The sequence below is a fragment of the Gymnogyps californianus genome, chromosome 21 (assembly GCF_018139145.2).
Source record: "Gymnogyps californianus isolate 813 chromosome 21, ASM1813914v2, whole genome shotgun sequence".
Classification (NCBI taxonomy): domain Eukaryota; kingdom Metazoa; phylum Chordata; class Aves; order Accipitriformes; family Cathartidae; genus Gymnogyps; species Gymnogyps californianus.
The window spans coordinates 3,095,953-3,117,406 of record NC_059491.1 but is presented as its reverse complement, the minus strand read 5'-3'; the positions used below and the strand labels follow the sequence as shown (position 1 = coordinate 3,117,406).

At 43.6% G+C, this 21,454-nt stretch overlaps 1 protein-coding gene across 2 annotated transcripts in view; it reads right to left on the bottom strand.

The window, feature by feature from the left end:
* The window catches only part of MXRA8 (matrix remodeling associated 8), a 46,168-nt gene that overhangs the window by 4,333 nt on the left and 20,381 nt on the right, over positions 1-21,454 (bottom strand). Inside the window, exons 1-9 of one of the 2 annotated variants that reach the window (XM_050909377.1) lie at positions 19,946-20,077; positions 12,284-12,304; positions 11,547-11,855; positions 10,860-10,961; positions 9,192-9,650; positions 4,780-4,938; positions 3,655-3,685; positions 2,584-2,660; positions 750-827 (exon numbers count right to left, since the gene is read on the bottom strand). In XM_050909377.1, coding sequence (XP_050765334.1) covers positions 750-827; positions 2,584-2,660; positions 3,655-3,685; positions 4,780-4,938; positions 9,192-9,650; positions 10,860-10,961; positions 11,547-11,855; positions 12,284-12,304; positions 19,946-19,994 — 1,285 coding nt within the window. In that variant the 5' untranslated portion in view covers positions 19,995-20,077. Of the gene's footprint in view, positions 1-749; positions 828-2,583; positions 2,661-3,654; positions 3,686-4,779; positions 4,939-9,191; positions 9,651-10,859; positions 10,962-11,546; positions 11,856-12,283; positions 12,305-19,945; positions 20,078-21,454 lie in introns of those variants that run through there. The other variant, XM_050909378.1, reaches the window with a different exon arrangement.

The window sequence follows — 21,454 nt, the reverse complement described above, 5'->3', positions numbered from 1 at the left end:
ACAGTGAGATATACTGTGTATAAATTATTGCACAGATCATCTCTGCAGAATGTAGGTAAAAATATAATGACAACTGCAGCAAGAACAGCAGGTCTAAGGCAACTCATGGACTCTCCAGACCATTCCCTTCTTGATATCATTTCAGTCACATTTATTATATTCTAAATTCACATGAAAGGAGTCATGGAACCTAACAACTTCTTACAAGCACTGCTTGACATAAGCGTGACTCTACAAACTGAGGCATAATACTCAGGATTAATACTGGATAAGCAAAAGGAGATTCAGCCGCTAGGGAGGGAGAGTTGTTTGCTTTTGTTGGATGAAGTAAGTGACTGCCCATTATCCATAAATTAATTCAACTCAAAACACTCTCTTCTGCACAGTGTTTTCTTCTCAAACACCATGCCAGGACATTTTTGAGATACATCTCCCTCTGAGGTTACAGTACAGAATGCGCTATTCCAGCCCTGCAAGGCATTCTTTTTCCAATAAAGAAAAATTCTATTTGTGCCACGCCAAAAGTTTTTAAAAGCCTAATCACTACTTGCATCTTGTGGCTCCATGATGAAAGGATAGGAAGGGAACTAGCTTCTCATTCCTGCTGTCATTTGTCATGATGTTTATCATTCCTCATTCGGCTGTGGCTTGGTCAGCTCACTGCTAAACTGTGTTCTTCTCTCCTCCATCCTTCAACCCATCAGAAGGTTCCTACAGCCACCAATTAGGGTGAAGCAAGTCATTATTACCTTTGTCTAAATCAATGTTCTTTGCTGGGAAGCTTCTGGCTTGCTCAGCCTTCTCCTTCAGGATGTTGTTTTTGTAATCTGTGTAAGGGAGGAGTGTAATTCAGACAGCCATTAGAACATTAAAAGAAAACAAAGCTTTACAGGCAAGGCAGACATGTGATCAGTCCTTCCCTGAAGGACTCTAGGCCTGGCATCTCCAGATCTCTAGGAGTAACTCATGGAGTTACTCAGCCACTCAGCAGGAAAAGGAAAGCTGCTATGACTTAATTTTTGCTCTTGGCACTAATCAGTTATGCATACTTCAGTTTCCTTCTCCTCATAGGTACCACAGATTCTTCCAGCATGTAACAAAAACCTCTGGATTATCTACGCGAAGCTCACCTGAAGGTGACTGATGCAGTTACTCAAACAATTTGCTCACAGGGGAGCTCTCCTGAGACACACAGAGAACTTGTACTTGCTGCTGTCCTGATTTGCAACCCACCCTCTGCAATTCCTTTGTTCTTTACTTCAGATTTTGTATCTACCTCTTGTATACTGGGGCCCTTACAGCAATACTGTACCTTGGGACCTAAAGTTTGTCAGCTTGCTCTTTTAAAGGTTGTACCTTTACTGGGGGTGCACAGAGAAAAAAAAGGGATGGACTCAGTTGTTTCGTGGTTTATCAACACATTCACTGACATACGGCAAGTTGCAACAGCTATGAACTTGGCATCATAGCGAGTCTTCAGGAATCTCAGGGTAGTGCAGACAAGAGGATCAATTTTGCTTTACAGACAATCCACTCCAAGCCCAAGCAAGAAGACACTCCTGATCAATTACTGACACAATAAACTCAAGGCTGCACCTTCAAGCTCTAATAAGGAGCAGCATCCATCTTCAGGAATGTTGTAAGTTCCCCAAGTCAGTCCTACATATCCCAGCAAAAGTACTTTCACAGACCACCAGTGAGATTAGTTTCCTTCCCCTCTTTTCAGTATGTTTCATGTTACCATGAGTTCCAGTGTTTGTTGTATTTTCTATCTATCTTTTGTATTCTAGAACGTTTGTTGCAAATTTTCTTCCTATCATGTTCCCCAAGTTTATTTGTCCTAATTGCTATCACAGACCTTGATAGAAGACCCAACTGTTCACTAAATGATTTGACACCCAGGGAGGATGAAATTGTAGAAAGTTAAACCAAACTGGCTTCAATAGAAGGTGGAGGCAATGAACTCAGCTAACTCATGACTTCTCTTTATCCCCACTTCAGTCACCTACAGTTCAAACTCACTTTCAAGAGAGATGATAAGGTCAGCAGTTAGTACTAAAGACTGTTGATCTAATTTTTTTCTCCAAATCACTCACTTTGAGCTAGTTTTTATTTACTGTAGAATGATGATATTCATATTGACAAATGCTTCTAGTTTCTTGGACAGAAGATTCTAGAGAACTGCCTTGTTGATCCTCTTCCCTACACAAACTGTTTAAATTTGGGGAATCCTCTTCCCTAGATGCTGTCTTGATCTCATTCCACATTGTTTTGAACTCACTTGAATTTGGCTCTCAGGTGCATGTCAAAGAACCCCAAAAACTCCAGGTGAAACAAAAGAAGCTGTGCCTTGTTTCTGACCAACCTCATCAATTAGCCTCTAGTTCAACTCAAAAGTCAGGGCTGCCCTCTCCAGCTGCAGTCCCCCTGCTTGCACTGACTTGTGGGTTGAGGTTCTCAAAGCTGCCATTTAAAATCAGGAGGTTAAGTCACTTCAAAATGGGCATCTAAATGCCATTAGAAAATCCTCAATTCTAACAATTTTTGACCTGGTTTGGAGAATGGTTGCTAGTTGATGCATACCCAGCCTGATGTCTTCACTTTTGTATTGAGTCAGATCTGTTGTGTCGACTGTAAATTCTTTAAGATTTACATCCTTCCTGAAAAAGGAATAACAGTGAAAAATGGTATTGTCACATCCTTTAATAACTGGCTCCTTTGACACTTTTTCACAATAGCTTTTCTAATGCTACTTTAGAGAATTTAATTTACAGTGTTTATTTGCTATATATCTGGAGAAAAGTTGAAAATAATCCATAGAAGATTTCATTCTCTATTAAGTACTGGTGATTTTCACAGCAATCCTTACAGAATCCTTTCCAGTTTCTACAAGGCTTCCCTGGAGAAAGCATGACAGATAGGTAACAGCAGTGGCAGCCACCGTACATGGGTACTTTTCCTGTCTTTGCCCCTAAGCTATCAAACAGCTTTCAGAAGGTCATACTGCTTACTAGTGAATCCAGTTCTCCTCTGTCTTCCTTTTACTGTCTTTTCTGTTAACACCTTGAGATCTCTGGCTAGCTGGCTTTTTTCCCCATGTGTTTGTCCAGAGCTTAGAACAATAGGGACCCAATCTGTTCTGGAACCTCCCCAACTCTTCCACTTTAATAATATATAATAAAACATAAAGGAAACCAGCTACACAATCTTGGCCCCATCTCACAGTAGGGTTTACAGTAGATCTGTGCATTACCCCTTTACCACTAACTCCTAATGACATCTCACAGAAACATGATCTGTGGATCAGTTCCCAAAGTATAACAAGAGGAAATACAATTGCCAAAATCAGCCCTACAAACCATTCTCTCCTTCTGTACTTTGACCGCATGGAAGTTGCTCCCTCATATGCAATCATTATGCAAGTGTATATTCCTGGGAACATTAGAGTAATAATGACTAGAGTGTAAAGCTGCAAAAGAATTGGTGGAAAGCAATGAATGAACTCTATCAAACGGCCTATGCTTTATATGGCTGTACTCGTACTAACCAGATCCTCAGCTGTTTTAGGCTCTTAATGACAGCTGAGGGTTGGGGCCCATAAGTTCATTTTTATGCATTCTAATCCTAGATAATAGACCCTGTAATTATACTTACTCTCCATATTTCTTCACATTGTATTCATAACCTAAACAGGGAGAAGAAACAGAATGAGCAGTCATATCCAGTCCAACCAACTCCTCCCAGATAACAGTGATAACAGTAACACCTACTACTTATTCACAGTGCTCCTTATTTGTGATGCTTACAATGGTCACTTTCACAATCCCTCCAATACACAAGAATTCATGTGTGTTCCACTGCCACAGGGAGCTTCCCTTTCCTTTACTGACCAGCTTTTCAGTGGTCTTCCCAGATCTATGGATGATCAGCCATGAGAAACTATAGCCATTGCTGTATTTCGTTTCTTTCCACCTCCCATTTATTATAAAAATATTAGCCAGACCTGTCATCTCTTGTGTGCTGGTGCTGCACTGGCCCATCCCCAGCTCATTGCTTAGGCCTGCATCCATCACATGCTACAGATGCTGGTTTTCATCAGCCTCCCACACGCCAGGTATCTAACTACACTCCTGTCTCACCTCACCCTGCAAGGAGTGATGATTTCAGGCTCCTCAAAGGCCAGGGCCAGGAGTCTGTCCCCTCTGTGATTGCAAAGTAACTCCACTTAAGTCAGTAGAGATAGCCCCATTTTGTGTTGGTGCTAATCCCCTGACACGTAAATAAAGATGAATGTGGTACTGCAAAGAACACACCAGAAGACAGACATTCCCTGGTATTTGCTTTTTGTGTGGCATCCAAAACTATTTGTGTGGAAGTCACCAAATGATCTCAGTGTCCATTTATCTAATTACACACAGAGTCACGCAGCACAGGGAGTCCAGCAAGGACTCAGACATCCTAGTTCCTAAGGGATACATGTGGGCCTTCTGCTCTAAATAAATTCCACTTGTAAAGAGCAACTATCTAGCAGTTCTAATTTTCTTCTCCCTTACAACAGAGCAACTCAGCAAATCTAGGCCTGGAAATTTTTACACCACACTAATGAATCTCTCTTGCCATCAGCACCTGCAAAGACTCCCCACTGCATAGGTTGCTGGTTTTCCAGAAGAGGATCACTGCCTTCAGCGTTGTGGTTTGCAGTAATTATTTGCAGAATCAGCTCTGCTGTCATGAGACATCCCTATAAGCACCATAGGGCTGTTTTTTTCTAGCACTTACCCCTCTGCCGGCGCTTGCGGGTGACGAGGACAACAATGATGAGGAGGACAACGAAGAGCAGCAGAGTTGCCAGGATGTAGCCCAGCTGCTGGAAGAAGTGCACCCGGCTCTCGGGGATGATGACATTTATTACATTGTGGCCCCTGACAACATTTGGATCTGATGGCAGAGGAAAAGGAAAACAGGCTGATAATTGTAATTGGCATCCAAAGCAAACCACGTTCACACATGGGCCCATATGTGGACCCGAAAAGCATGTTCAGTGAGAAACTCTTCTGAACTGCATGAAGTAAGGGGCAAATGGCTGCCTAACTTACAACATACTGCACTTTTGTCAGATGGAAAATGCCTGTGCTCTTCACAAGACCATTATACTTCCCAGGAGCATGAAGTATTAACAGTGACTGTCACACATTCCCTTCCTGCTGCCTGGCTATCAGTGTGTTCTTGTTTATTGCAGAGGGGAAGTCCAGAAAGAAGCCACACTAGACAGCCCCAAGTCTTTCTGCAGGGTAACACAACCCTTCTCTGGGTCCCTTACAACACACATACCACGTTGCTTCGGCTCCAGACAGCTAAAGTATGAAGCAGCCCCTCCCTGCCAAGGGTTATAATTTACAGAGTAGGAAGAATTTTCAGTGCCAAAGAATGAGTTTCCTTTTAAATAAAATAAAAATCAATAAAATAAATAAAATAAAAACCCACAAAGAAAAGCCAAGATTCCATTCCATTTGTGGGTGCAGCAGTGTTTCAGTTCCGCAGCACAGGGAAGGGTAACTCAAAACTTTTACGTGGAACATTTTTGTAGATCTCAAATAAATAGGTCAATGTTTTACACATATAAAGAGGAAGTGACTTCTCTGCTTGCAATAGTCAGAGGAGTGGACAAATCCAGCCCAGGCACAGACAGCAAACCTGTAAGACACACTGTGCTGGGAGAGGCTTTTCTCTTCAAAACAGAGCTGAAAGCGACACCTTCTCCCCATAACAGGGAACATTCACAGAGCACCAGGCAAGAACCAGCATGAAGTTCTGGCCTACCATTCTCTTGGGAGTTTAACCCTGTAAATTAGTCAGAGGGAATAAGAGGAAAGACGGGGGGAAAATACCCCAAAAGCCACAGTACCATTTAACACGTGTTCTAATGTGAGAAATGTTGACATTTTTGGAACTGCTGGCATAGCGACTCGTTCCAGTTTGCCAGGTAGCTTGTTTTCAGCATTTAAAAACACCAACCCATCAACAATAAAATCACGTAAGACGATAGTGGATTGAAATAAACACTTTGAAACCAGAGATGATCATTTGCTAATGCTAACAGCAGTCCTAGAAAATCAAGAGGTTTTAGCATATGCTCTGTTCTGGTAGCCCAGCCCTCCACTCCAGCAACACTCCACTTTTTACTGGTGTTGCTAGATGCTGCGTGCTTGCTGGCTATAGTACTGAAAACTAGCACGTGTTTTTCACCACGGCTAAGCTAAAAAATACCAAACCAAAACACTCACTTGCAAAGCTGCAAACAGTATACGTGACAGTTCTACTTCAACAAATCTCTGGATCATGAAAGGCTTCTTCAGTAGCTGCCATAATGAGATGGTAGCCACTGGAGCAGCTGTTGAGGCAGAAGTCAGCAAACTTAAATGCATTCTATTCCTGGCTTTTTGCTTTCCCACAATACTGCAAGTTAGGGTAGGAGCTGAGTTAAACTTTAGTCAACATTGGAGAGGTCACTGTAACAACAAACAGTGCAAACAGAGATTCAATAACTTTGGGCCTCTTTGGCTTACTCAATCAAGTAATACTAAAAATACTTGTCATACTAGTGTTTTGACAAAGCATCACTGGTCGACTTCAAAGTGCATCACCACGAAGGCAGTAGAATATATCCCATTTTATAATTGGGGAAACTGAGGCAGAGAGTAACGGTTGACTCAGTGGCACGCAGTACATGAATGTCAGCACCTAGACTAGTATCACCAAGGTAATACAGACTCTCCTCCTCATCCTAGTGTTTTATCAGAATTTAAGCTGAGGTGATGAAGGTTTATTCTGTAACCAAGATCTGATCTTTCAGTACATCTCAACACGGCATGCCCATCTGCCTCCAATCCACTCATGTGATCTGGTTTAACTACTGGAAAATAAGTTCTAATGGTAAGGGAAAAGAAAAGTTAGAACAGAGGTGCCTTTACATTACTTTACCAAAGTGTCAAGGGTCAGATTCTTCTGCTGGGAAAAATGGAAACCTCTCCACCAAGAGAGCTCACAAATGCTGGCCATGCGGCCCATTTTCTTTTCAAGGCTGGCAAAGCATTGAGAATAGTTTAGCAATAAGCATGAGACACAACAGACACCATTCTTCAATCACTTGCTCCAAAGCAAACGCAGAGTGAAAATGCACTGAATTAGTAGACATACACCACATTTATACTGCTGAGACTGAGAGCAGAATTGAGCTTATGCTTACATTCAAAACACGATGAAGTTTCCTGCCTGGAAATGGCTCCGGGCCTTGGAGCTATGCCAGAAACTATAGCTGCTTGCTGAAAAAGCTCATTGTTTTGCTTTTGTTATCTCCTGAAGTTTCATTTTGGCTTTATGTTATATCCCCAGAAGAGTTCTATACAGTTTTTCATGGAATGGGGCAATAGCTCAGCCTTTCCTGTTGTACACAAATAGGGCATGTCCCAGCAGGCTCCTCATCAGCAGTGGGTTTGAAAAAGGCACTCTGGATGTCTCAGCTTCTTTCACATTCCCACCGACTCAGCACATTTTTGTGTGTGGTGCTCTCAAACCAGCTGAGCGTTCACTGCCCATAGGGGACAAAGCTCTTCTACAGCTGTTCTTTTTGACAGTGGAAATGGCTTTTCTCAGGAAGGCAAGTTCCTCCAGCACTGAGGGCACTACTGCCAAACTAAGAGAGCCCTGGCAGGTTAAAGTGCTTGTAGGTTCTGTCTAACTTCTGAGCAGGTACATGACTACTCAGCAACAACCAGGACAACATCCAGGAAAGAGAGGAATAAATTCCTGGGTGGGCAACTCTGAAAATAAGATCTAGCTTCCATCTGCACAATGTGATCTGGATAGGGCTCAAGGGCAGCAAAAGGGCGGCAGGCAGGGAGACTGATATTTTTATGTCCTGGCCTCCATGTCAGCTCAGTGCCAACAGCCACCTCTATTTAGTACTGCCTGGGTTTTCTGGACACCAACCTTAGTCCCAGGGGGGAGGTTTAGGTTTCTGTGACTTGAAAAAGCCAATTGCTAGAGAAGAATAGACCTATTTAAAAATGTATGAAGCATGTCAAAATTCTGTATTAAGCAGCCAATAAATATTAAACCGCAATGAATATTTTAAAATGTTAATAAGGAACTATACCCAAAAGACTTAAAAAAAAATACTAAACTTGGGATTTTTATTTTATTTTTCTGCCTGAACTAAGCATGATGGTTTTGAGTTTGGACAGGCTGTCAGATGATAGCTCACTGCAGTGGAAAATGTGAAAACTGGTTTAAGACAAAAAAAAGCTGAAGGGTGGAGGAAAATTCCTGGTGCTTGATTCTGCACAGTCTGGCATCTTGCACAGCCTAAACCCCTGTGCAAAGGGGAGAGAAACACTTACAATCTACACTGGTGAGAATAGTGGCATGTTGTAACAGCAAAGGCAGAGCAGAATCGACTCCGGCCCCACACCTTCTCCTGTTCCATAAAAGCAATCAGGAAAGGGAGCCTGTTAGAAAAACAGCTTGTTTGCCTTAAGGCATGTCAGCATTGCAGAGCAAAACATGCTGCAGAATTGCCCTGGAGCAAAGAAAACAGAAGCTGGACATGATGTCACTACAGCACTTCAAGCAGGGTAATTAACCCTGATGGGTGGGACACTCCACTTTTGGTGCAGCACAGTGTTAAAGCAGATCTACAGGATCCTCACTAGTATCAGTACGCATGCAGCTCCAGGCATACCAATGCAATGGAAATAGCTCAGAAACAACCAAGCCCATACACTAGAGCCATATACTAGTAGTAAGGGAGGCAAGACTTCATCTACTCTTCTAACCCCAAGGGCAGGAATAGCCGCCGGCTCAGTTGTGAGAAACCTTCATAGAGGAAACCTCAGTGTTGCTCTAAGTGGCACCCTCACTTGAGTGGTGTCTATGGTACTTCTGCAGGGCACAGGTTTGCCTTGACCATGCTCCCTCCTGCTGGCACTAAGTGATCCCTGCAGACCACTGTGGAGGGACAGGAAAGGCAAGGATATTTTGGCATTTGGAGCAAAGGCCTCCTGAGGTGATGACGGGGAATAATGTGTTATATTCCTGTCCCATGGCTTACTGAGCTCTTTAGAGCTCAAAGGTGCAACTGTAGATACTTATCCCTTCCTCAATCAGGAGAGCCACTTTCAGTGGCCACTTACCTATGGCTGGGGCAATGTTGTGAGTTGTGAGGTTCACCACCTTCTTCTCTCTCACTGGCTCTGTCACGAAGACTTGGTAGATCCTGCGCTCATGCAGGCCACAGTAGTGATGGTGCAGGTGGCAGGAGTAAGTGCCTTCATCTGCACTTTCCAGCTGTGAAATCCGCAGGGAAAAGTCACCCAGGGCAAAGGCTGTGTCAGTGATGTTCATCTTCTGGCGAATGAAGAGAGGTCCATAAGAACGGCGCTCACCAGAGGCGTACAGATCAATGAGGCGGTCAGCCCGGTCATGAGGAACCCCTGGGGGCTGCCTGTCCCAGTGGACCACTTGTTGTTCCTCTTCACTGTGCCGTTCGGTCCAGATGTGGTTATGGTTCACACAGGGGAGCATCACTGTGCTGCCTTCTAGGGCAAGAATCACAGGCTTTTCCCCATCCCAGTACTGCTTTGCATCCTCAGCTGTAGAGACAATACAAGTTGTGCAACCTTGGTACGTGCATCTTTACACACTTGTCCTATTCTTAAGGACACCCAGGCACACCTAAGATTGCTCTCAGACCCTGCAATCCTGTAACACATCCCCTCCAAAGATCTTTAAGTGCCACAAGGATAGCGTGCCTTGTTCACACTTACTTCAGCAGTTAGTAAAGAAATGCACCTTTATCTTCTACATCCTAGGTCAATGCATTAAGCAAGACCACTTTCTTTTCCTTATAACTGAGAGTTAATCTCTTGCTTCAGAAAGCCGGAAGTATATTCTTTCTACAGACTAAGAATGGAACGAGAATAACAGATTTCATCTTCAATATGCTGTATCCCAAACCTCCAAGCAGGAAATGCTTTTCTACCCACAAATGCCCTAATTACTGGAGAAGTTCAAGAAGCACTGTTTTGTATTTTGTTCTTGAAAAGGAATAACAGAAGAACCAAAACACAGATGAGCAGACTGGGGCTCACAGGCCTGCCTGGGTGTTTTTATTGCATAGAAGAGATGCACTTCTCTACTATCCCATCAGCCCTTCAACAGCTTCCCAGTAGCACCACTTGTGCATTATACAAAGGTCGATTTAAATGACACGGTAGTGATGAACGTGTGGCATGGGTGGCACACACTGCAGTTGCCAACAGCCCTTAGAAGCTTGCTTTTAGAGCTGGAGTTAAGGTGTTGTAACTTGAGGGGGCGTTTTAACTACAGACAGAGTAAGCTCACCAACCAATGTACAAGGCAAATCTTTGTGGCTAACCTGACTGATGATGGATTGTTACTAGGGATGTTCTACTGCTGGAGCAGTAACAGGACAGTTAGCTAATTGGGATGCCTAGAGTAAACATTTAACTTAACAGGCTCCATGCATTGTTTGGCACATGCCAAAAATTTCTGAAATGCAGGGAATCCGATAGCAAACAGCATAGTGAGCACCACTGTCTCCCAATGCTTTCCAAGCGTCTTGCAGCATCTGTGCCCTGAACCTGCAACTGAGAAGGCATGGGCAAAACCCTGCATGCACACCACTCTTCTCTGACACTAGCAGAACAGCATGCAAGGCCTACCGTGAATCAGCACACAAGCCCCAGTGTGAACTCGACAGAGTCCTGGTGGCCACGGGACTCCAGTTGCCAGACCAGGTCCCTTGCAGAAAGGAACACCAAGCTGTCTGCCACACCTACCTTTCTTGGTGATAGCTAGTTGGATTTTCACAGTTTCGTATAAGTGGCAGTAGTGATGGTGAAGATTACAAGAATATGTGCCTTCATCACTCTCTGCAACATCTAGTACAACACGGAAGAGAAAGGAAGTTGAATGTTTTATACTGAGATAATGATTACTTTTGTTATTTATACTGTTTCCCAAATGCTTGTGTGGATGCAAAAGGGCCTTTATATAACTTCGTTCTAACCCATCCTTATCACCAGGGTGGGCTAAACAGAGAAGAATCATCTTACCTAATACAATAATTTATTCAGTTTATTTTACTTTTGTGCGGAATGTATTTGTATCAACAGATGGAAAGAGAAAGCTGATTTAAGTTTAGCTAAGAGCAGGCATAGGAAGAATGACAATCTTGGGTTTATAGTTCAGGAACTGAAATACAGTCAAAGGTCCACAAGAAGCCCAAGTGACTTTCAGGCAATGAGTTGTTAACAATTCTCTTTTAAAATGGGACTGTTTCAAAGGGAAATAAAACACTATTGCCAGTGCTTCAGAGAACCTCATTAACCTCATTAGACTGATAGTTATTTATTTATAGAAAATGCTCTGTAAAATAGCCATTTTCACTGAAAACCACAAAGTTAATTTAGTCATGAATCCTCCATTCTGCAGATAGCATAGGGAGAAAAGATGCTGTTTAGTACCTTTGATCACCAAGGAGAAGTTGCCATCTGTAAATGCATTCTGGGGCATGAATATCCTCCCTTGGTTGTAGGAGCTGTATACACGTTGATCTCCAGCTGAGTACATGTCACATAGCCTCTCTATCTTATTATCTCCATAGTAGTTGCTGTACAGATCCCAGTGGACTACACGCTGCCGGTCATTCAGACGATCCTGGGTCCACACCATGCGGTAACTCTTGCAGGGCAGAACAGCCTGTGACCCCAATGTAGCACTGATGTTTAACACTGACACTACAACGCTGTCTGGGTTTGAGGCATCAGCTGGGACTGAGAGCCAGGAGCAAAGAACAAAAAACAGAGTTACCAGATTAAAGGCATGTGAAGAAGACACTAGAGTAGGACTCATACCTGTCCTAGAATCTCTGCACACCTTCCACCCAAAAGAAAGTAACTTTCAAGACCAACATACAGCTCTCTCATAGAGAAATACAATAGAAAGCCACTTAAAAACACATTTCGTTCAGTGAAAGCAACATCTATGATGTCTGTTATCAGGATTGTAGATTTGCCCTGTCCTGTCTACCCATCCTAATCCTAACCGTTTAATCAAAGTTTAGAGACACTAGTTCATGGGATGCATGGTTCATGCCTATGGAAGTCAGCAATGAAAGCCCCATTGCATGTTATGGAATCAGGGTCGCTCTCATTTCTTCTCATGATCACAAAAAAAGGCAGATTACAAAGATGTCACTCACCTGAATATAAATGAACAGAACCTGTGAAAGCAGAAAAAAAGACTGTTACTGACAACAAAAGGAAGAAAAAACTACAAATACGCTCATAGTCAGCAGCCACCTCCTCTGTTATTATTCCATCTATTCCTCCCTTCTCTGTTAATATACTTATTTAACATGTGTATTGTGGTTAAGCCCAGAGGCTCATACCTTGGTTGGTCCATGCTGCAGCAGATGCTGTACACTTACAGGAAAAGACAGTGCCCAACCCAACAAATTTAAGCTTAAGAGCCATGTGGGATATGCTTAGCCTGCAACTGAATTTCATACAGCCCAAGTCTTTATTTCATACCATCTATAGCCACAGAGTTTTTCCACCATGCTATTCAAACATTACACCAAAGGTATCTGTCAATGCATCACCCACCAAAACTGTGTGAAAGGCCCAAGAGGAAACTATTTAACAAACGTTGTGTAAGACAAAACAAGAACCCACGCAGGCAGGAGCGGGCAGGGGGAAGGGAGGCATGAGTATTATCTTAGGATCTGATATTGGTCCTGCATAAATAACAAGGCACCAGCAGAAACAGTACAGCAAGAACAGTTCATAGAATCATGGAATAGTTTGGGTTGGAAGAGACCTTTAAAGGTCATCTAGTCCAACCCCCCTGCAATAGGCAGGGACATCTTCAACTAGATCAGGTTGCTCAGAGCCCCATCCTACCTGACCTGGAATGTTTCCAGGGATGGGGCATCTACCACCTCTCTGGGCAACCTGTGCTGGTGTTTCACCACTCCCATTGTAAAAGATTTCTTCCTTATATCTAGTCTGAATCTATCTTCTTTTAGTTTAAAACCATTACCCCCTGTCCTATCGCAACAGGGCCTACTAAAAAGCCTGTCCCCATCTTTCTTATAAACCCCCTTTAAGTATTGAAAGGCCGTAATAAGGTCTCCTCGGAGCCTTCTCTTCTCCAGGCTGAACAACCTCAACTCTCCCAGCCTTTCCTCATAGGAGAGGTGTTCCATCCCTCCGATCATTTTTGTGGCCCTCCTCTGGACCTGCTCCAACAGGTCCATGTCTTTTTTGTACTGAGGACTCCAGAGCTGGACACAGTACTCCAGGAGGGGTCTCACCAGAGTGGAGTAGAGGGGTAACTCTATCCAGATGTGACCAGTTAAAACCATGTTCACTTTTGTGCTGTTTGACCATTGTGAAATGAATGTGACAGTTTCATTTCCATCTCCTCCCCAGCAGACATCCACATCTCAGTCAACTTTCTCTGCTAAGGCAAAGGCCTGAATAGACTTGGAGACAGAGCTGACCCCAGCTCATTTGCTGGGGGTTAGAGCTGCCCAAGTAGAGGGAAGTGGATCCACACTGCTGATGCACTAGATTGAGGGCCAAAAGATAACTTTCATCTCCAAGACTCCAAATCAAACTCCTACAAAATTGATGGTGGTATTAATGCAATGAGCGAATTCTGTAACTCTGCAGTATGCCGAGTCTACCTGTCAAATGAGGAGTGATATGACTTGGCTGTTTCACTTCACACTCATGACACACACTGTTGTCAGCACTTTGCTGAGCAAACACATCCTCACTTTGGGAGCATGCCCCCCAGAGTCTCTCCTGCTCACATTCCTGGTCTGCACAGTTAACACTGTAATGCTCTGGATGCAACTGCAACTCTCTCAACTCATGTGACTCAGATCTATGCAGGAAGAACTTCACAAGAAATGAACTAACGCCTTTGTTTCTGAATTTCTCTGACCCGGTCCCTCCTGCTTTTTGTGTAGGAGGGGTCTAGGAGGTCTCCTGGCATCATGCTTTGAGAGCATGATTCAGATTCCCAACACAATGACATCATTCATCTCTTTAACCAGTCAGGCCCAAGTGGGTTCCAGCAAGATCATTAGATGTTTTGTCCTGCTAATGTCATAGGCACAATGTCCTCCAGACAAAGGCTGTATTTTTTTTTTCAACCCTGGAATTTATACATTTCAAAAAAGAATAAATTAACTCCAGACTGGGGCTATTTTAACCACACCCCCAGTGCATGGGCTGAGAATAAACTCTGTTTCCTTTCGTTTTCCTATCACAAAACACTGGGCAGTGACACCAGAGAACAAAAACGAGCAGCATCGTCTGTTGAACTGCCAGTTCAAAGACACTCCAAATGTAAGTTATTTTTTCTACATTTATAATCTCAGCATCACAAAGAAAAAAAAAAATCTCAGACAAAGTCTGCACTGCTCTGGATATAAGAAAGAGACATCATACACAAGACATTATAATTCCATCATTTGATGGTCTCTCCTAATAGGCTGCAAAATGCCTGACGGTAAGCTGCCAGCCTCTGTCTCCAGAAGCCACGACTTAGATTTAGCTTAGGACAACAAAGAATGATACAAAGCTCTTTTACAGCACCAAATCAGCCTTCTCCAGCAGAAATCGGTTTCACTCGCGACAGGACAACCAGCTGTCAGCACACCAGCATCCACTTGTATCAGTGTGACAAAGCAATGCCCATGTGTCTGAATTGGTATTGTTTGCCCTGTGGCAAGGGAAAAACACAGTATCACAACATGAACAGTGGCTTGCGTGCTAGGGAGTGGTGTCTATGAGCTGGCTGGCTGCACAGCCAGTGCTTCCAGAGTCTTGCATTACTGCTCATTAACAGAAAATTGATTTGGTGCTACAGAAACATCCTCTCCTGGCTCAGCAAGAGGAATGCATTTACTTTTGTCCTTTCCTCTTGCAAGTTAATGTAAAAAACATCGAGCCCAAATGCAGCATCATAAATATAACAACTGACAAAAGTATCCACCTAAGCCTTCCAATACGCTCTGCTCAGCAGCCTGTCACAGCCCTAAACTAACAATAGCACTAAGCCCTAGTTTCGTATCTTTTAGCTGGCTCTACTGGCATGGTAAGGACCACCCAGGTCCTAACTCTATCACACCCACAGGGACCTTTTGCCAGGCTAGGCTGCTGGAGCTCTGTCAACCAGCTACGTGCATTTCTCCAGCACATTTCCAAACACAACTCTCTGTAAAACAAGGAAGCGGTGAAGTTGTCTGTAATGCAACAGCTTTTAGATAAGAAAAGCTTATGTCTTGTGGGTTTTGACAGCGTTTTCCTTCCACTCTTAAAGCTTCTGCTAGCAGCTTCCTAAGAAGCAGGGCAGGAGCACTCTCGCTTACTTGACAGTTACACTCCAGGGTCTTTCTAGGTCTGCCCCTCAGTGACCAGATGTTGCTTCCTGTTGGGAAAAGGGAATAGTCTGTCGATGCTTTACCTGCATTTTACCATACTGCTATTTTGACTTGCTGAGCATTGCCACACAAAGCTGAACGGCCCAGAGTTACAGTGACATTACGCTCTAGAACAAAACCCATCCAGGATGAAGGTATAGTTAAGTATTGTGTTGGAGTTCAGCACAGAGATGAGATACGGAAGAGAAAGGGTTTTTCACTACATGTCTGTGCACACTCACATGCACACACACAGATTCTGGACAGAAGCTTTGGGTCTGAAGCCTGCCCTAGGGTATCATTCATAGTCTCAGACAAAGTGGTAGGTGCAAATATCAAAAAGACAACAGCATAGCAGCCAATAAGCAAAGTTCTACAAGGGAAGGAAAAGACAAGTCTTTACAAGAGGCATGGGAACTCCACAAGACAAAGAAGGAAGAACTGATTGTTCCGATTCCCCAGAAATGCTGCAAATCTGCACACATACAGCAGGTAATGGATAAGACTCAAACTTATTTGACATGGCTGTAAATGAGGTCACTTAGAAATCTAAGGAATCTGGTATGTCTCTCATCTCTTGTATGCCTGGAGAAAATGGAATTTAAAACAACTGACCTTCAATAACCTGAACATAGAGCAGTAGTTAAAGAAGGAATTTTCTCTTTTCAGTCTCCTTCCTCTGCTATGAGACCTAGCTCTGCTCTGTGAGACAAGCAGAGCAAACAAGACATGTCCCCCAGCCATGCTTTTTAAAGTTATTGTTTATATAACACAGTAGCTACTGAACAAAGGCAGAGATATATCCATAACCCAGCAAAGTTGACAGCTTATGAACTACAGGATTGGGGTAAACTGGAAGCAGTTATTTTGGTGAGTCACACTTCCCAACTTGCAACTGTAAAATCAAGGAGTATTTATGCACCTAGTGAAAGCTCAGACTTTTGTAATCACAGGACTCCAGGACCTGGAGCTTCAAAACCACCAAATACCTTAATAGTTGTCAACGCAGAACTCGCTGTACCTTTCATTTTAAAATTTCAAATTCCATGTGATGGGTAATCACATTGTCCTCTCTGTGTGATGTACCCACAAAAAACCAACAAAAAGACGTCTATATGCTGTCCTCTGAAATGTTCTGTGCAGACTCGGCATGCCTCTCAGCGGGATCCCAGAGGTATTCTGCTGGTCCCACAATATAGGAAGAGGAAAGCAGCCTGCAAAAGCATTTCCTAATCCCTTGTAAAAAGCAGAGCCAGCTCTTGCTTCTTGAATCCCATCCACTTCTCAAGTAAAGAATTAAGCCAAAAAAAAATGCAGGCAAACTAGAAGTAGAAGCCTCAGGCTCTGAAAGGCATCTTACTCACTCAGAGCTCTCTAGGCAGTGTCCTTGGAGCAGTTCAAACAGAAAACTGTCCCTTGAGTCTTGCCTGAACAATACCACCACTTCTCTCCTCCTGGAGATAGCTGCTGGCAGAGGGTCTGCTTCACAGGTAGATGCATGTGCTAATGAAACCACTAAGTACCTGTCTCATAGTGGAGGATGAAAGACTACCAGAGCAGAAAAGGAAATTGCAAACACCATAAGTGGCAGCCTGAGTGCCAAGTGGCATATACGCTCCACAGGAGATGACACCACCAGCTCTACCTGCAGTGCTTCTGCTGAACTCGGGAAGAGCCTTGCCATTGATGTCAGCAGAGCGAGGATAAGCTGCCTGGAACAGTGCCTTACAAGGCAATAAGCATCAATGAAGTCCAGATTGTAGTGGTGGGCAGGAAAGAAAACAAACTAGGAGAAATGTCACTGGAGAAATGAGTGTCATAACCCACCAGGTGTGTGGGTTGAAACAACAGTCTGTGAGGTTGACACTCCGCTTGCCTAAGTAAGCTCTGCTCATTATTCCTTTGCACACCTTCTCTAGTGTCTCCTGGTCTGTCTCAGCTTCTTTTTTCTTTTGAAAAAGGAAGTGACATCACCTTTACATTAGGGGCACAGAGGGATGGTCTAGTCCTAGAGAAAGGACATGTTCTTCACGAAATCTGTATGTGTCAGATTCCTTATTTCTCCCATAAATCCCATTGTCTATGCAGGGGATTTAATGGTCTCTGTAGAGCCATTACACAATTATTGCAAAAACAGCAGCCTGTGCTATTAAGCTATTTCCAAATATTTTTGGGGAATGGCAGTAGCTCCATCCTTACTCTTTAGGGAACTGACCCAGCGTCTAAGAGGCCATAATGGCTTATGAGGCAGTAACGTCAAGGTGACAGCTACACAAATGAGCTCAGCTCTCTTCTGGTAGCCATTTTTTTAAAACCCACTGACCAGTAACCAAGAATAACATCTGGGCCCATCTTGAAGAGGCAGAGGAGGGAGATAGTGAGCAATACAGTTCCACCTAGACATCTCCCATTCACCACCTGCCCCTGGCCTAGGACTGCAAGACTAAGCTTTTCAGTAAAATAAGGTTTCCCTTACAAAGCCAACTGACAGGCAAGGCAGGCTTTGAACTGGGCTTTTATCTAAGTCTCTATGTTTGTTTATGAAGTTTTTAAAGGCTTCCTGGGACAACTTTCTCAGCAGCAGTCTTCTGCTTTCAAAAAGGATGTCAGGACTGGAGAGCCCTTAACTACCCATCTAGTCCCAACAATTCCAGCACCTCACTGCAGGTAGGAACATGCCCATGAATTGGCAAAAAGCAAGAATGTGCTCCGTCGGCAGAAAGGAAGAAGTCTTCTGTCTGTACAAGAAACCAATCACCATCTTGGCCACTGCACAATCAGGATCCCTCACAGATTTGCCCTAACTTTCTCACAGACAGTTCAGATATTAGCTCAGTTTTATAAACCCTTTTCTGCTTTGTGTACCTCATGTTGGCTCTAGGCCCACAGAATAGTTTGTAGAGCCATTCCAAACACAGTGCTGTTCCTCCCTGCAAGACATTAACACTTGAGGGTGTGGTTCCTCTCCAGAAGGGATCATCTCAGCAAATATGGAACGGCACAGATTTCCTCCCTTCTCCCCTTCCCGTCTTCACTCATTATGTTATAACCAGATTTGTGCAGGGATAGCAGGACCCAAACATCAGGGCTGCCTGGCACATGGACAGTTATCTCTCCAAAATACACCTGAAAAAAGTCTGTCAGAGATCATCTGTCCTTAGGTGGGATACTGTTGCCTCTATGCAGCTCCCCCACTGCTCTATAGCAACCCAACCTGCTATTCCTGCCCTGGGTGCTCCCCAAGCTCTGCCAACATGCTAAACCACACTGGGGAGTAGCGGGACTGGTTGGTGCTTCTGAAATACAGTAAGTGGCCTCTCCTCCTTCTCCAGGCTTAACCCACCCCCACACACTAGTTTTCTGAGACATTTTAACCCTTCTGTCCCTATGACTGATCCCCTATGTTGCTAATTCCTAAACCTTGCCTTGAGGCATTGCAAAACTGGGGATGATGTGGTGACACGGAGACTAGATTAATCAGGGACCAAACTGAGAACTCTTCAGCTTACTCCATCTACGTATTGAGAAATTTTGAGAGGCTCAGGTGGCTAGCCACAGCCTTTCATTAACAGGGCTGTGAAGAGCAGGGGGGTCACTGGTCCCCCAAAAGCTTGTGCTCCTCACTTCCTACTGTCAGCACCCTGAATGAAGTCTCTCCATACTGTTCTTAGAGCTGTAATTGGTCCTTTGCTCACAGGTGCCTTCCTTAGAGCCCAAAATGTTGCAAGCGTGGATTTGCTGGGGTTTTGCAATTAATCCTCAGATCTTGTCCTGCCATCCAAGCCTTACTGGGGTTTCTCTGTTTAGCTTGGGGCCAGGCTCTCAGGACCCTGAATCTGCTTTCAGCTCCTACAGAACTCTGTGATTAAGGAAAAGGTACAAGCCATTCTGTTATTGTAAGCTCATCAGACTTGTCCTCATCCTTTTCTTGCACCTTATCCAAAAGTGAATGCCTATGTCTCTGTCTTTATGCTGACAGGAAAAAAAAACCCACCACTTTAATTTTTTCCTCTATCCTGAACACTCACACACACGTACCAGCTGTTTCTGCCTCTTCAAAAGTATAAAATAACCTTAGATCATGTAAATCGAACTATGCAAGCTTTACTGTACTCACATTCAAGCTTATTGTTTTTGAATTTGCTGATCAAGGTAACTGATAGGAAAAAATAGATTATACAAACATGCTGAATGGAGTACTGCTTAAACAACCTTAAATATTTCTCCATTCTCTCCCCTTTCCTCTCCAAAAAGCATGAGAAATCCATGATTCCCTCCCCTCACAGACGAAAACACAGCTAACTTAGGAATCTGAACAAGATCTTACAAAGATAACAGTTCAAAATCTTCTAGCTAACCTCCAGCCCCGTCCTCTGCAGCTGAAATAAAAACAAGTAACATCATGCCGATCAGCTAGGAGCTTACTTTGCTGAAGCAAAATCTGCCACAGAAGGAGTTTTGCTAGTTGCTCCATTTCTTCAGCTTCTCCGTGTTTTCGTCTCTCTTGAAAAACAAGTTGAAGACTTTTTTTTTTTTTTTAACTTTTTTTTTTTGGTAACTGGAAAACACTATGACCTCATCAATTTACATCCAGAAAGCTGTGGACAGCAGCTCATATTCTGCAGAGTTACTCCACCTACAACTTCCAATTCCCCACCTCCCCATTCTGCTCTCCCCCTACACTCACACTCCACCTCCTTCCTTTCCCTAACGCTTTCTGCACAACTACTACCAACACCCACTCTTCTCATTCCCCTCCCTCTGGGACCTTCTGATCTGCCCCCGACTTTGATGTAAAAGTTTTATCGGGTAAAGTTGGTCCCACACAGCTCTGGGCTCGTGAAAGAATCTTTCTCCCTCCCCCTAGGGATGGAACTAATTTTCCTTGTGCTTTACTTGATCCAGCTGTTCCTTCCTTTGTTTGACACTCATCCAGCTGTCTGCTTGAGACTGGATTTATTCTGTTGCCTTCAGTAGTTTTTTGATCTTTGTCTCCTCATATGGTTTTACTTCAAGCTCAAGTCTCCAAAGACAACCTAGAAAACAATATTTACTCTGTCCTGTGATTTGTAAGCAAGGGCTTAATAGCAGCTATCTTAGCAAAAGGATAATAATGACAAAGACTGAATATGTGGGAGCTTAGGGCAGTGCAGGCAAAAGAGCCTAGAATGCAACTAAAAGCCCCAGAATACTGCAATGTGGGGAACAGGTTTCCCTGTCACAGGGGCCAGAACACGGAAAGCTGGGTCAGATTTAGAACTTCTGCTTTCAGCCCTTCATACAAGAACTGAACTATGCTAGTAGTTGCTTGACTGGCACCAAGACAAACAGCCAACGCATTGCAGTAACCTTAACCACAGAAGACCTGATACACTACTGCTCTTCTCCTTTGTGTACTCATAAGATAATACCAGCCCTGATAGCAGTGCCAAGACACAGCAACGTCAAGCAATGACTGAATTTTCAGCAGTCTTTGCTCAAGGGAAAGACTGTTGAATTACATTAACCAGTTCCTAAAGCCTGTACTGATGTATTTAACTGTGTTTATATAACCCACTTCACTGTGTCCCACAATGATTAAGAGTATTAACGCAGTCAGTTACTGAAAACAATCAATGACAAACAGCAGAGAAAGCAGCAGTGAATTCTTAAACTCCAAGCACTGCTTCACAAAAGAAAATCTACATACACCCTTTATGTGTATACACTAACAGACCAGTTAAAGTTCAGATCGCCTTAGTTTGCATCTGCAGACCAGAGACAGTCATTTTTTCAGTTTAGGGGATTACCTCTTTAGATGCTGCAGGGTGTTCAGAGGGGACGGACTCCTTAAAATGGCACAGCTAACCAAGCATGGAATGAAATCATGCCCTCATGCAAGTTTAAACAGTTGAAACTTTACCAGCCTAACCTGAAGAGGGCAGCAACCTTCAC